Raw genomic sequence first — 16,138 nt, 5'->3', positions numbered from 1 at the left:
GACCCATCCCAGCCCTGGGGGACCCATCCCTGCCTTGGGAGACCCATTCCTGTTCGGAAGACCCATCCCTGTCTTGGGAAACCCATCCCAGCCTGGGGGACCCATCCCTGTCCAGAGAGACCTATCCCTGTCCTAGGAACCCATCCCTGTCCTGGGAGACCCATCCTAGTCCTGGGAGGACCATTCCCTGCTCCAGGGGGGCCATCCCAGCATCCAGCTGCCCAGCTCTGCTACAGGACACCTCCAGTTTGGGATTTGGGACACATTCCATCCCATATCTTACAGCTACAGGTGTCATTATCCGCAGAGACTCCTCTGCTGGAGCCCTCAACTTCCCAAAGTTCCTGTGCAAGGAATTTCCCAGGTCAGTCACTGCCAGGGTTTAAAAAAAATAAGTATTTTTCCTTATTTTTTTCTGCCTTTGGAGCCTCGAACAACCTGTGCCCTGTGCACATCCGAGACCTGGAAAATTCTGCCTGGAAAAATCTCCCTGGAGCTGGGTCAGGCCTGTGGAGAGAGGGAGTGGAGCTGCATATCTTGGGATGCTTAAGGAAGGGCTTCACTCTTCATCCCAAATCTGGGTGGGGAGACCTTTAATAACTGGGGGAAAAGTGTGGATTTAATTGGGGGGGGGGGGGGCGGATCTGAGATCCCAAAAAAAACGACCTTCAGGGAATGAGGGTCAGGCCTGGATCGTCCTCAGCCACTTGATGGCAGTGGGTGCCCAAAACACTTTTCCTTTTCCCCAATAATTTCAGCTGAATTGGTAAGAAATATCCCTTTTCCCTGGAAATTTGGGGTGTCCGTAGTCCCCCAGTGCAGGGCTGGCAATTGGATGCAAAGAGATTTTGTGGGTGAAAGGCTCCAAGGGCTGGGATGGAGGGATGGACAACGGCCAGACAGAGGGATGCAGTGGGAGAGGGGATGGACACAAAACCAGGGAGGGGCTCTGGGATCATCCCAGGGACTGTCCAGGGACAGCGGGATGATCCCGGAGGTCCCAGACAGACGATCCACACCCTGCCCAGACAGATCTGCCGAGGGTTAATGAGCAGCCTTGGGGCCATTTTGCCTCAAAATTAGGCAGGAGCCATCCCTGGATTCACATCCCACTTCTGGATCCCGAGCTGGTGGAAGGAGATGCCCAATTTGTGGGCAGTGACCCCCCCAAATTCCAACCCTCCCTCCCGTGCTCCTTGTTTCCACAGCATCCTCTCCACAAGTTACCAACACCTCCCTTCCACCTCTCCAGGACAGGATTTTCCCACCTGAAAATGAAGCAAAATGTTCCAAAGAACCACTGGGTACCAGTATTCCCATTTTGGCTCAAATCACCTGGGTCCCAATCCCATGGACCCCAAAGAACCACTGGGTACCAACCAGTATCCTCATTTTAGCTCCATATCACCTGGATCCCATCCCCATGGATCCCAAGGGACTGCTGGATACCATTATCCCTATTTCAGCCCTATATCACCTGGATCCCAACCCTGTGGATCCCAAAGAACCACTGGGTACCAGTATCACCATTTTGGCCCTACATCACCTGGATCCTAACCCTATGGATCCCAAAAAAGCACTGGGTATCAACCAGTATCCCATTTTGGCTCCATATCACCTGGATCCCATCCCCACGGATCCCAAAGAACCAATGGGTACCAGTAGTCCCATTTTGGCTCCAAATCACCTCAATCCCATTCCCATGGATCCCAAAGGACTGCTGGATACCATTATCCCTATTTCAGCCCTATATCACCTGGATCCCAACCCTGTGGATCCCAAAGAACCAATGGGTACCAGTATCACCATTTTGGGGACATATCACCTGGATATATCACCCAGTATCCTCATTTTGACCCTATATCACCTGGATCCCAGTCCCATGGATCCCAAAGAACCACTGGGTACCAGTGTCCCTATTTTGGCCCTATATCACCTGGATCCCAAAGCACTGCTGGGTACCAGTATCCCCATTTTGACCCTATATCACCTGGATCTCAAACCCATGGATCCAAAAGAACCACTGGGTACTGATAGTCCCATTTTGGCTCCAGATCACCTCAATCCCATCCCCATGGATCCCAAAGCCCTGCTGGGCACCAGTATCCCCCTTCTGGGAGTGTATCACCTGGATATACCATCCAATATCCCCATTTTGACCCTATATCACTTGGATCCCAACCCCATGGATCCCAAAGCACTGCTGGGTACCAGTATCCCCATTTTAGGAATCTATAACCTGGATATATCACCCAGCATCCCCATTTTGACCCTATATCACCTGGATCCCAGTCCCATGGATCCCAAAGAACCACTGGGTACCAACGTCCCTATTTTGGCCCTATATCACCTGGATACCAACCAGTATCCTCATTTTGGCCCAAATCACCTGGATCCCAACCCCACAGATCCCAAAGAACCACTGGGCACCAGTATCCCCATTTTAGGAATCTATAACCTGGGTATATCACCCAGCATCCCCATTTTGACCCTATATCACCTGCATCCCAACTCCATGGATCCCAAGGAACCACTGGATACCAATATCACCCTTTTAACTCCACATCACCTGGATCCCAAAGAACCACTGGGTACCAGTGTCCCCATTTTGGCCCAAATCACCTGGATCCCAACCCCATGGATCCCAAGGAAACACTGGGTACCATTATCCCTGTTTTGGCTCCCGATCACCTGGATCCCAACCCTTTGCCTCCCACCTGGCACAGGGATGTTGGACACCCCCATTCCTGGGCCCACCCAGCTGGGTGAGGGTGCCAGGGGGGTGTTTGCTGAGCTCCAGCAAACACAGGGAGAGGAAAAAAGGGGAATAAAGAAAGGGAAAGCACCTCTTATCCAAACACAGCCGAGCCCACCAAGGGCCTCCTGCCTTTTTATCTTTCCAAGACCGTAATTAAGACTTAATAACCCCAAATCTGACTCCCTTTCATCTCAGCCCCCCCTCCCCAGGGCCTTTATTTGCCCCCTTTTTGGGGTGATATCCCTGTGATGGTGAAGGGAATGTGGCATCACCCCGAGCACCGGTGGATTTTATGGAATTTGTGGTGCACAGACACCCCCGGGAAGCCTCCACCTGCAGATTCCAGGCTGGGATGTGCCCCAGAGCACGGAAATTGGGGTCCCCCATTCCCATCTCCATCCCCGAGGAGGCCGGGAAGCTGCAGAGCCGGGGATGCTCCTCACGGGGGCACAGCTCCATAATGACTTTCCCAGCTCCTCGGGGTTATTCCCAGCTCGGGAGGCTGCACGTCCTGGGATTATCCATCGGGAAAGCCCAACGAGGGGGCTGCTGTGGTGCAGATGTGGCCCTGGCCCCCCGACTCCCCCATTTCCTCCCCAATAAACCCCCCGAGCCCCCGGGGGAGTCTTTGGCCGGGGCTCTCCCCCCCCCCACGGCGCCGGCCCGAGGTGTGACTTTTCCCAGCTCATTAGGAAAAGCTGCGGGATTTTTAAGGATCTCAGACCCTAATGACCATCTGAATCCCATCAGCCGAGCGGGGAGAGCTGAGGGGGGGTGTAGGGAGACCCCCCCCTGCCTCTGGCGCTGCCTCCTGGAGCATCCCTGCTCCTGTCCCTTCTCCCTGGCCTCGGGTGTTGTTGACACCCCAAAAAGCAGCTCTGCCAGGGGGGGGGCCAGGATGGGGAGATGAGCTCAGGGTACCAAAGGGGACCCCGAGTCCCCCACTGGGAATTTGGTGGTCTTTGGGGTGACACTGGCTGCCCTGTGGTGTCCCCTGGGGGTTGGGATGCTCCTGCCTGAGTAATTCGGGGCCAAAGCCCCCCTGGGGGAGGACAAATGGGAGGCTCTGCCCCCAGGGCAGGGGGACATGGAGGGGACATCCCCATCAAGGGCAGGGGGACGTGGGAGAACATCCCAAACGGGGGCACGGGGACATGGAGAGAAGGACACTTCCCCTTGGAGGGGGACACATCCCCTTGGAGAGGGACACATGCCCTTGGAGGGCAGGGGGACATGGAGGGGGGACATCCCAGTTGAGGGCAGGGGGACATCCCCATCGAGAGCAAGGGGACACAGGGGAGGGGACACATTGCCATCAGGAGGTCGGGGACACGGCAGGGGACATCCCCATCGAGGGCAGGGGGACATGGTGAGGGGACTTCCCCGCCGAGGGCAGGGAACGCGGCACGGGGACATCCCCATGGAGGGCAGAGGGACAGGGAGGGGACAGGGAAGGGTCTCGGGCCCCGCCCCATCCCCCTCCGCCCCCGCGGTGCCCCCGGGCCCTATAAAGGCGGGCGGGTAGCGCTGCCCCGGGTGGCCCCGCGATGCCGACCCCGACCCCCAGCCCGGCGCCCCCCGGCCGCTCCTTCACCATCGCCGCGCTCCTGGGACCCTCGGGACCCTCGCCTCGCCCTGGGCCCCCCCCGCCGCCCCTCTGGGGGTCCCCCCCGGCTCCCGCCCCGCTCCTGCCTCCGCTCTGCACCGAGTGCTGCGGGGGAACCCCCGCATGGGCTGCCCAGCTCGGGGCTACAGGTACCGACACCCCCCCAAAACCCCGCACAGGGACCCCCCTCTGCTGCTCCAGGGGGGGACATCCCCAATGGGGACCTCCATCCTGCTCCCCAAAGCAGGATCCCTTCTCCCACGGGGAACCAGATCCACCTCTCCTGGGGGACACCCCTAAACGGGAACCTCCTTCCTGCTCCCCAGAGGGGGACCCCTTCTTCCAAGGGGATCCACATCTACCTCTCCCAGGGGACATCCCTAAATGAAGATCTCCTTCCCAAGCAGGGATCCCCTCTCCCAGAGGAACTCACATCCACCTCCCCCACAGGATACCCCAAATGGGGACCTCCTTCCTGCTCCCCAAAAGGGGATCCCTTCTCCCAGAGGGACCCACATCCACCTCTCCTAAGGGACACCCCTAAATGGGGACCTCCTTCCTGCTTCCAAAGCAGGGACCCCCCTCTCCCAGAGGGACTCACATCCACCTCCCCCACGGGATACCCTCAATGGGGACCTCCTTCCTGCTCCCCAAAGGGGGACTCCTTCTCCCAGGGGGGACATCTCCAAACTGAGACCTCCTTCCTGCTCCCCAAAGGTGGACCCCTTCTTCCAAGGGGATCCACATCCACCTCTCCTAAGGGACACCCCTAATGGGAACCTCCTTCTTACTCCCCAAAAGGGGACCCCCTTCTCCCAGGGGGACAACCCCAAATGGGGACCTCCTTCCTGCTTCACAGAAGGGGATTCCTTCTCCCAGGGGGATCCACATCCACCTCTCCCAGGGGACACCCCTAAATGGGGACCTCCTTCCTACTGTCCAAGGGGGGACCTCTTCTCCCAGGGGTACACCCCAAATTAGGACCTCCTTCCTGGTTCCCAAAGGGAGACTCCTTCTTCCATGGGGACCCACATCCACCTCCCTCAGGGGACACCTCAAATGTGGATCTCTTTCCTGCTCCCCAAAAGGGGATCCCTTCTCCCAGAGGAACCCACATCCACCTCTCCTGAGGGACACCCCTAATGGGAACTTCCTGCTCCCCAAAGGGGGACTCCTTCTCCCAGGGGGGACATCTCCAAACTGAGACCTCCTTCCTGCTCCCCAAAGGGAGATCCCTTCTCCCACGGGGAACCAGATTCACCTCTCCCAGGGGACACCCCTAATGGGAACCTCCTTCCTGCTCCCCAAAGGGGGACTCCTTCTTCCAAGGGGATCCACATCCACCTCTCCCAGGGGACACCCCTAATGGGAACTTCCATCCTGTTCCCCAAGGGGAGATCCCTTCTCCTGTGGGGAACCAGATTCACCTCTCCAGGGAAAATACCTAATGGGAACTTCCTTCTTATTCCCCAAAAGGGGACCCTCTTCTCCCAGGGGGACAACCCCAAATGGGGACCTCCTTCCTGCTCCCCAGAAGGGGATCCCTTCTGCCAGGGGGATCCACATCCCCCTCTCTCAAGGGACACCCCTACATGGGGACCTCCTTCCTGCTTTCAAAGCAGGGACCCCCTCTCCCAGGGGACCCACATCCACCTCCCCCAGAGGACATCCCAATGGGGACCTCCATCCTGCTCCCCTAGGGGGGATCCCCTCTCTCAGGGGACCCAAATCCACCTTTCCTAAGGGACACCCCTAAATGGGGACCTCTTTCCTGCTCCCCAAAAGGGGATTTCTTCTCCCAGGGGGACCCACATCCACCTCTCCTGAGGGACACCCCTAAATGAAGATCTCCTTCCTGCTTCCCAAGCAGGGACCCCCTCTCCCAGAGGGACCCACATCCACCTCCCCCACAGGATACCCCAAATGGGGATTTCCTTTCACCTCTCCAAAGGGAAGATGCCCTGAAATGGGAATTCTTCCAGGAGAATTCCATGCCCAATTCTCTTGGGACACCCTCAAAGGGGACATCTCCAAGTGGGGGAGCTCCTTCCACCTCCTCATGGGGACTGCCTCCAGAGGGAATATATCCAAGAAGGACCCATATCCACCTCTCCAAGGAGATCCTCAGCAAATGGAGGACCCTCTCCCACCTCTTCACAGGGACTTTGTCCAAAGGGATTCTCTCCAACAGGGACCTGTATCCACCTTTCTAGGGAGATCCTCAGCAAATGGAGGACCCTCTCCCACCTCTTCACATAAGGAACCCCCTCCAAAAATAACCTTTTTAAAGGGGACACCTCCAAGTGGGAATATCCCTTCTGCCTCTCCAGGAAATGGCCTCCCAGGGAGAGACCCCACCGTAGATGGGACCTCTCCAAGGGCTCCCCTGCATCCTGACCCTCCCTCTCTCTGTCATCTCCAGGCTTCCTGATCTCCAGGTGCTGCTTCCCCGTCTTCAAAGCCAAGCCTGGCAAAGCCAAGAGGGTCAGGACCATCTTCACCAGCGACCAGCTGGCCCGGCTGGAGAAGGAATTCTCACGGCAGCAGTACCTGGTGGGCACAGAGAGGGGCCTGCTCGCCTCCTCCCTGCACCTCACCGAGGAGCAGGTAACCCTCCCACCCTCCAGCTCTGCCCAGGAGGCTCCCAAACCTCTGGGACCCGGGATGTGTCCCTCAGACTGAAGCAGGAGCCTTGTGTGGGGTGGTGGTTGCAGAGGGTTTGGATTAAAAATGTGGAGGATGCCAGGTGGGGAAACCGAGGCACGAAGGGTTGTCCAAGAGCCATGAACTTGTGTCCCTCTTAAGTTTGGACCTTCTTCACCAGTGGCAGGTCCAGCTCCTGGGGTGCAGGGGGCAGTTCTCACTCTTGTTGGGGATGGAGTGGGCACTGCCTGAGCCTGAGGGTTCAGCAGACCAGGACTTCGTGGTCCATGGAGAAACCAAGTTTGAAAACCCTTCCTAAAGTGGGAGGGAATTGGTGGAATCACCATCCCTGGAAGTGTTCAAAAACCATGTGGATGTGGCACTTGGGGACATGGTTTAGTGGTGCTGGGTTAGTGGTTGGACTTGGTGGTCTTTGAGGTCCTTTCCAAACGTAATGATTCCATGATTCTGTGATTCCAAGGTGAAAGTCTGGTTCCAAAACCGCAGGATCAAGTGGAGGAAACAAAGCCTGGAGCAGCAGCAAGCCAAGCTGGCCAAAATGGGTTTGGCCACCCCACAAGGGAGCCCTGACTCTCAGAGCCACCACGGAGAGGAGGACAAGGACTTCTCAGCGGAGTCAGAGGATGGACAGGAGGACACGGGGACAGGACCTGCACAGACTGGGACAAAGAGCTGCTGAGTGGCCCCACGGGGCCCTTTCTCCATGTGTATTATATGACTGTACCATAGCTGGCCATATCTAATATATACAGGACACAGACAGGGCACCCCTTGGGCTGGGGGGGTGTGTGAAAATAAATTATTTATGCAATTTTTGGGCTCATCTTTGCAGAAGGAGGAGGAGAAGGAGGAAAGGGAGGAGGGAGAACAAGCACGCCCACAGTGGCAGCGAGTGTTCGGTGAGAGTTTGTTTTTGGGAGAAAGATTTGGGGGAGTGGGGGTCACCTGCACACCCCCACCCACAGGTTATCCCAAAGGTGTTGGGAGCTGGGATATCTCGGAGATCAGGACCTTCACAGAGCCCCCAGGTCCTTGTAGAGGATCTTCCTCTCATGGTCCATCCATCTCCCTGCCAGTGGCATCTTCACCATAACCAGCTCAGCCCACAGCTCACGTGTCCCACCCAGCACTGGCATCCCTCTCTCTCCAGGGATTTTGGAGCCAGGACAATGGGGAAAACACACCTGGAGAGCAGAGCTGGTGGGAGCTTTGTGAATTGGGCAGCCAAGGTGACATCTCAGCTGGGCAAGGATTAGCCAGGGTTCGATTTTAATTGCTTGGCCCTGATTAGGCAGAGGTAGAGGTTTCTAATCCAGCGGTTTTGGGATGGACACTGGGCTGGGGATGAGCCAAAAGTGGGATCTGTGGGAAGCTGGGGAGCTGCTTGAAGGATGAAAAGCAAGAGAGCACCAAGGGCCTGGGATCTGCTGGATGAAAGCAGCAATGGGGACAGCAATGGGGACATCTGGGTGCTCAGCTGGGCAGCACCAGCTCCTGGAAGCGGATTTGCTCCATGTCTGTGCCAGGTTTGGAGCTGGAGTAAGAAGGGATCCAGGTGGAGGGTTTATTTGGGCAGGTGTGAAAGCTGGAGCAAGAAGAGGGGGGGACCTTGCAAGGAAAGGAAGGAAAATTAGGGAAGAGAAGGGATTAGTGTAAGGAGAAGGAGATGATGCCAGGAGAGAGGGCAATGCCAGGAGAGGGAGAGGGTTCAAGGAGAAGGGGACAATTTAAGAATAGACAGTGCAAGGAGAGAGGGACAGTGCAGGGAGAAAAGGGATGTGCAAGGAAAGGGGATGAGGCAGAGAGTGGGACAGTGCAAAGAGGAGATGATGCTGGGAGAGGGGGCAATGTCGGGAGAAGGGGATAATGCATGGAGAGGGGGAATGATGCCAGGAGAAGGGGATGTGGCAAAGAGAAGGGGACAATGTAAGATGGGACAGGGCAAGGAAAGGGGACAGTGCAAGAAGAGGGGGAGAATGCAAGAAGAGGACAGTGCAAGGAAAAGGGGGATGTGAAAGGAAAGGGGATAAAGCAGAGAGGGAGGACAATACAAAGAGAAGAAGATGATGCCAGGAGAGGGAGCAACGTCAGGAGAAGGGGATGATGCACGGAAGGGGGAATGATGCCAGGAGAAATGGAGAAGGGGACGTGGCAAGGAGAAGGGGACAGTGCAAGGAAAGGGGACAGTGCAAGAGGAGGGGGAGGATACAAGAAGGGGACAGTGCAAGAAGGGGCTCTGTCCTCTCCTGGTGGCAGGAGGGCGATAAAATAAAAAGAGGAGGATGCGAGAATAGGACGGTGCAAGGACAGAGCGGGGTGATCCAAGGAAAAGGGGAGGATGCAAGAAGGGGACAGTGCAAGGAGAGAGGGACAGTGCGAGGAGAAGGGGTTGGTGCCAGGAGAAGGGGCCGATGTGACGGAAGCTGCCCTTTGTCCCGGCCGTTTCAGAGCCGGGATTAGCCGGCACATCTCAAAGAGCCCAAACTGTGCTAATGTCTTCACATGTCTGCCGGGAGCCCGCGCTGCGCCGCCGGGTTTAACCCGCTAATCTCCCGTGCCGGTGGGTTTATTGCAATCAGCCCCGAGACAACGGGGCTTACGGGGGTGTTTTAATATCGCCCGGCCGGGGGCCGAGCTGATTGCGGGAGTTAAGTTGTTCTCAGGGCACCTTTAATCCCCTGGGAGCTGGCAGCGCTCAGCCTCCGGCAGGATTGGGCTCCTCCTGGGCAGCCACGGGGGATCCATTCCCGCTCCAGGGGATGCTCCCGCAGGATCTGCCCAGCCCGGACCCCTCTGCGGGGGGTGTCCGACCGGGGGCAATGGTTTAATTAAAACTGCCGGGCTTGACTGAGGTTTTTTAAATTTCCTTTTATATGAGATGGATTAAAGCACGTCCCTCTGGCACCTTGGGGTTTGAGCAGGAGGTTTTTCTCGTGGGGGGTGATAATCCTTGATGGGGTGGCCGGTCCTTGGGGGCTCAGGATGGCTGTGTTCCCTCGGGACAGATGGGTGCTGGGGAGGGCCATCCCTTGTCCTCCTCTCACTCAGCGATTAACCCTGTTTGCGTGTTCCTCAGGGTGGGGAAGGGACTTTGTGGGACAAAGCAGGGATTACTGGAAGAGCCAAACCCCCGGAGCTGACCCTGGTCGTGGGGATGGAGCTGATGGTTTGCAGAAAAGCTGGATTCATCCCGGTTATTTTATTCCCTGCCAAGCCCCTGCCAGCCTGGACATGCTGGAAATGGGGTAGAAATGCAGTTTCCTTCCCACTCCCTCCCCAGTTCGGGGAAGAGGAGGTCTTGCAGCTCAGCCCAGCTCCTGGTAGATCAGCTGGGGCACATGGATTGGGATCAAACCCAGCACCGTGGAAAATATGGGAGAGAGATGTTTGGAAAGGTTTTGGGCTGGATCAATCCACCTGGGACAGAACCCTGGCTCTTCTCACCCCCCAGGAAAATCTGTGTGTAAAAGAATAAGAATAAAGGGGAAGAAAAAAGGATAAGAGCTGAGTGTCTTTACCCAGCCCCCTCCTCCCACCCCAAAGACCCTGCTAGTCCCTTCCTAATCCATGACTTTCTGCAAGACACTGGTTTTTCACCTGTCTGCAAAACCCGGGATGGCTTTCGGTGACAGATAATTAAAAGGAAGTGAGAATTAAGCAGCTTTATTAAGAGGATAAAGGTTATCTGCCAAAGACGCAGCGCTGAGCCCTTCCCGGCAAATCTCCTCCCCGCTCCATAGATAAGGAGGAGTCTCCTAGGACAGGTAGGATGTGGGATGGGTGTGTGGGTGTTTTCCCAGAGGAATAGCCTGAAAAGGGGATAAAATGGATGGGTGAGGGGTTGGGGATGAATGCAGGGAGCTGGTGAAGAGGTGCAAATGGGTGTCTGGCTAAATGGGATGGGATATGGATGGAGAGATAGGAGAAGGGATAACCAGGTGGAGCTGTAGCCTGAAGGCCCTTCGGGTCTTCCTCCCTCCTCTCCTTCCAGCCAGGATTATTCCTGCTGAGCACATGGCGACGGATTTGTTGGCAGGACGGGGCATTTGGATGCAGGACCCCTCCAGCCCCTCAATGGCCGTGATCCAGCCGCTTTCCCAGGCACCTTCCCGGAACTGGGAGCCCCATCCCCTCGGCTGATTGCCCTGTTTTGAGGGGGGTTGCTAAATGGGATTACCATGTGGAAGGGCCGGGATGTCGGGAAGGACAACGCGCCGCTGGCAGAGGTTCAAGGCAAAGCCGGGACACGGGATGCCGGGGGTCGTTCCCGTGCGTGTTTCCAGGCTCCATCCCCTCGTGTAATCTTGTTAAATGGTCAGGGAGCATTTCCCCTGCTTCTCCCTCCCCTTTAATTCCCGATTGAAACATCAAATAAGTTTCCCGAGGCTGCTTTGACTGGTTGCGGTGGAAATTAAATAATAAATTAAAAAAAAGAAAGGCTTCACTGGCAATGGGAGGAAATGCCACCACATCCCATATTTTGCAGGGTTTCTGGGATGATTTTTGCCCCAGGTTGCCTGGGGCACAGAGCAAAGGCATCAAATTTTTACATTAAACTCTCTTCTGGATCCATGAAAACAAGGATGGGATGGGGTGACCTGCCTGGAAATGCAGCAGGAAAACCGAGAGACTAAGGACACCCCTCTCATGGGGTGAGCATTGCAGTGGCCAAAATCTCCGGGTTTAAAAATCATGGAGCTGAACCAGTTTCGGCGAAATGAGCTGTTACAAAAAAGAGGTGGGAAAAAAGATGAAATTTGCACCACCTCCCTCTTTGCAAATGGTCTGTGGCACAAAATCCCTTCTCCCTGTGTGATGCCAGTATGGACAGGCTGGGATTTCGCTGGAGATGCCGCTCAGGCATCACTCTCTGAACGGCGTGATTTTATTTTAGGAGTTGATTGAATCATTAACTCGAGCAATACAGGGATGCTGATGGGATCGGCAGTCAGATAAAGCGCTTCCCGGCTCTACCAAAACCTCCCCCCGGGATTTATTTAGGCTGCGAACCCTCCCGTGCCTCAGTTTCCCCGGCCGCAGGAGCTGGGTGAGGAAATCCTTGGCCGCACGTGGTGCTGAGCGGGTCCGATCCCGCTCCCACCCCGAGCCCCCGCGGAGATTCGAGCCGGATCCAACCCCTTGGATCTGCCCCATCCTTCCCCCGCTCCATCTCTATTGATTTAATAAGATGGAGGGGAATTAACGGGGCCGGAGCATCGGGATAATGAAAGATGAACAAAGGGGCAGCGCTAGCAAAGATGCTGCCAGCTTTTAATGACGAGGCCGGGCAGATCCCCCGCCAGTTGTCCCTTTGGAGTGGCGATTAAGAACATACTGTTATTGTTAAGGCCGAGAGATAAATCCCTGCACCGTTTCTGATGTGATCAGCCGGGGCTTCTCCCTGCAATTTGTGATCCTATTGTGGACGGTGTTTGCCCTGGGCAAGGAGAGTCTGGGAACCACTTATGAACCATCCTTTGGTCATTAGTCTCCTCATTAGGGGAGAACAATGTGGGAGAAAAAAAGATAATTGAAGGGAGCAGCGAGCTGATGGTGCACTTAGGCCCGGCCCAGCGCTGCCTCAATGCTTAGTTTGTTTATAATTCCCAATTAATTTTTATTTATTTTTTTTTTAAACGCGTGGGTTTGGGATGCTCTTAATATCTGGAATTGCAACCTCTGTGAGCAGGGTCTTCGGGTCTGTCCGTGAGGGGAAAGCTACGGAGCATCCTCTGAGAACTTGGGTTTTGGTTGATTTTGTGGGGGTCACCCAGACTCTGCTGCCAGCTGGGTGTAGGCCCACGGAATCATGGAATTATAGGGCTGGGAGGGACTTTGGAAGGTCGTTTAGTCCAATCACACCGTGAGGTCCACTCATGGGCTCAACTCACGCTGTATTTGGACCCTGGGTAGGTGGATGAGGCCCCCCAGGAGCCGGGAAGGGTGAGGGTGGTGGGATGCAGCAGGTCCCGCTCCCTCATTTCACATCTGGCTGAGACACGAGGCCAGATGTGACACCGGGGAGCGGGACACCGAGGAACGACCCCTCTTGGATCAGGGATATCTCCCCATCGAAAGGCTGGGGCAGAATCCAGGTCCTGCTGAGCCTCATTCCAGCGTGAATTCCTTCATTGGGATCCTGCCCGGACATGTCAAGCCTGGGCGATAAATCAGCCCGGGCCGCCCGAAGGACTCCGTGCCTTTCGGGGAAGGAGGAGGAGGAAAAGCCTCCTCAGGATGCTCGATATTATCAAGTGCTAATGAGACCTGGATGGGGCTGAGGTGCTTTGCAGGCCATTATCCCAAATTAACCTGACAATGAAGCCCGGGAGCGGTGTCTGAAGGGCGGCCGGGGTGTGTATTGACTGTCTGGAACCGGGAGAGAGGAGGAGGAGGACATGCCCTGCCTCCCCCCTGGAGCACAAACCAAGGCTCTTGTGTTTTCCAGAGGTAGTTTTCCATTGCATTAACACAGAAATATGGAATGGTTTGGGTTGGAAGGGATCTTAATGGTTACCCAGTTCCACCCCCTGCCATGGCCAGGGACACCTTCCGCTATCCCAGGTTGCCCCAAGCCCTGTCCAGCCTGGCCTTGGACATGTTGGATCAGCTCCCGGAGAGGTTTGACAAGCAGGACACAAAATGAGGTGAGAGGGGTGGAGAGAATGGGGACGGTCTCCTCTGCAGTCCAGGCTTTGGGATAACATCCTTCTAGGAAATTCCCATGTTTCCAAGTTGTCCTGTTCATCTTCTACTGACACTGGGCTCTTGCAGGGGGACGTTTGAGGGTGGCCTTGCTCTTGTCACCTGCAGCCAGGGCTCCCCTTGCTCTACAACACCCTCAGAGTGCAGGGTGGTGCCATCCCTCCTGTCCTCATCCCAGTCTGGGGCTGTCAGTGGGACCCTGCGAGGTGCCAAGGATCCAGAATTCAACTTGGATCCCTCAGCAGACAGGACAGACAGGGTTTTCCAAGAAAAATGGACACCAGCACCATGTTCTGGAGCTCCCAGAAGCCCCCCTTGAGACCTGGCTGAAGGTGGGAGAGCCAGGGCAGGGTGGTGCCTTGGCACCCACTTCCAGGTGTTCCCGGTGCAGAGGGAACCCACAGTAATTACCAGTAGCCAAAAAAATTTCTCTTTTCAAGGGATATGAACATGTATCCATCATCCTCCTTGGACAAACCCCACGCTCCTCTTTTCACTGGTGAATCCCCATTCCCCTCTCCCCGGAGGATTCGGTGGGATCCAGCTTGGAAAGGGGCAAATCAGCAGCTCGAGGAGCCACACGATTCGAGGACATTCCTAATTGCCTATTACTGATTTATGGATTATTATTTATTACTAGGGATTATTATTTATTATCACTATGATTATTTATTATTGCTACGGATTATCACAGCAGAAGTGGTTTAAAAATTACGAGACAACGCTAAAAGCTGAATTTAGTGTTCAGAATCCCATTTTTAAGCGAATTTTTATTGTTTTAAGAATAAAAGACACGAGCTCATGACTTCAACCTCCTCGGCTTGGCTTGTTACCCTAATGACAGCCAGCACACGCCTGTCTAATCACCTCCAGGAGCCCCTGGATCCACCTTCTCCCGGGTAGGATGCTCCCGGATCCAGGAGGGCTCACCCCGCGGGATTAGAGATGCACCAAATCCCCGTCACGTTTTCGCGTGTGCTCGCTGCGGGTTTTGGGGGGAAGTTTCCGCCCCCGCTGGGCCGGAGGGATGGAAATGGAGCCGGGGCTCTCCCCGGCGACGGAGAGGAGAGGTGCGAAATTTCTCATGGGCGAACAAGGGAGAGCCGCGGGGTGCCCAGAGAAGGGGGGGGACAGAAAAGATGAAGGGGGTCAGCGACGAGGAGGAGGGAAAGAAGCAGCCAGGGAGGAACAAAAATCCCTAAAGCACCAACCTGGCTTGAAGAGCGGCGCGTTTTCTATGGGGGGATTGTAAAATGCGCTCTTCTCTTTCCCCTTGGCAGGGGGGAAAAGGGCCCCCCCCTCTATCTGATAGTCATTAGCATCAATTAGCCCCGTTTGAAGTGGGCAACATCTTTGTCTCTTCGCGAAAAAAAGAAATAAAAAAACCTTTCAGGGAGCCCATAATAACATCTGGAGCGAGGGGAGGCTGAACTCAAGTTCCCCACTTTCATCTCTTGTCGAGGGACTTGGAATGTTAATGCAGCCTCATTCTTTAATGGAGTTATCAGGAAATGCTTTTCACCTCCTTCCCTTTGCTCAGGGGGGATGTTTACAAAGGGCTGGGGGCTTTTTTTGGGGGGGGGGGGTTTTTGGGTTTTTTTTTTTTTTTTGGGATTTTTTTAATTTTTTTTTTACCCCTTCCCTAAGAAACCCCCCCCCCCTGCCCACCGCCTTCCCCTTTTATTTTCCACGCGCTCGAAAGCCAAAACTGGAATAACATAAAATTAAGAGAATATAGTGAATCAAAAAAAAAAAAAATGGAATAATTAAAATAAAAAAACCGCTTAAAAAAAAAGAAAAAAAAAAAAGGGATCGAATCCCCCCCTTCATTTCTTTCCTCCTCTCCACCTCGGAGGGGCTGGAGCTGCTGTGGGTGGTGGTGGGGGGTGTCTGCTACTGGGTGCTACATTTCCCAAGTCATTACCAGCGAGTGAAAATTTCCAGCTTTCCGACCAAAATGCATTAGCTGAGCACACAGCACTAATGGGAAACAGGACGCGTCATTAGGCAGCGGATTTGGCCGAGCGGCAGAAGGCGACGAAAGGGAAAAGTCAGCCCGTGGTTCTGCTCCTTGTGCATCCCGGCGGCTCCCCGTCCGTCTGTCTGTCCGTCCATCCTGGATCATCCCCCCGCAGCTCTCCCACGGCGACGGCCTGAACGTGGATCTGCTCCTTTAATAACTGGAGCAGCTCCGACATCACTTCTCCCGGGAATCACAGTCGCTGCTTATCATCATTTATTTAACAACCTTTTAATAAAACAACCCAACCCCCTCGTCTAATGACACCCATATTCAATCCCACGCTCCCCCCCCCCCCCCCCCCCCCCCCCAAACCCGGGACTGGGGGTTTTCCCCGGTTTTTTTTTTTTTTTTTTCCCCCCCCGCTGTTTTTTTTTTTTTTTTT

The 16,138-nt window shown here is 55.2% G+C and overlaps 1 protein-coding gene across 1 annotated transcript; it reads left to right on the top strand.

Annotated features, from left to right (window-relative positions):
- The first annotated feature begins 4,305 nt into the window (after positions 1 to 4,305).
- LOC113955242 (homeobox protein not2-like) lies at positions 4,306 to 7,598 on the top strand. The gene is given in 4 exon segments (XM_027660525.1): positions 4,306 to 4,513; positions 6,787 to 6,971; positions 7,489 to 7,572; positions 7,575 to 7,598. Coding segments are annotated over 4 exon segments (501 nt in total).
- Positions 7,599 to 16,138: the final 8,540 nt, after the last annotated feature.

Source organism: Corapipo altera, unplaced genomic scaffold (assembly GCF_003945725.1).
Source record: "Corapipo altera isolate COAL_440 unplaced genomic scaffold, ASM394572v1 295, whole genome shotgun sequence".
Taxonomy (NCBI): Eukaryota; Metazoa; Chordata; class Aves; order Passeriformes; family Pipridae; genus Corapipo; species Corapipo altera.
The sequence above is the reverse complement of the archived record's forward strand: the minus strand, read 5'-3'. Positions and strand labels throughout refer to the sequence as shown.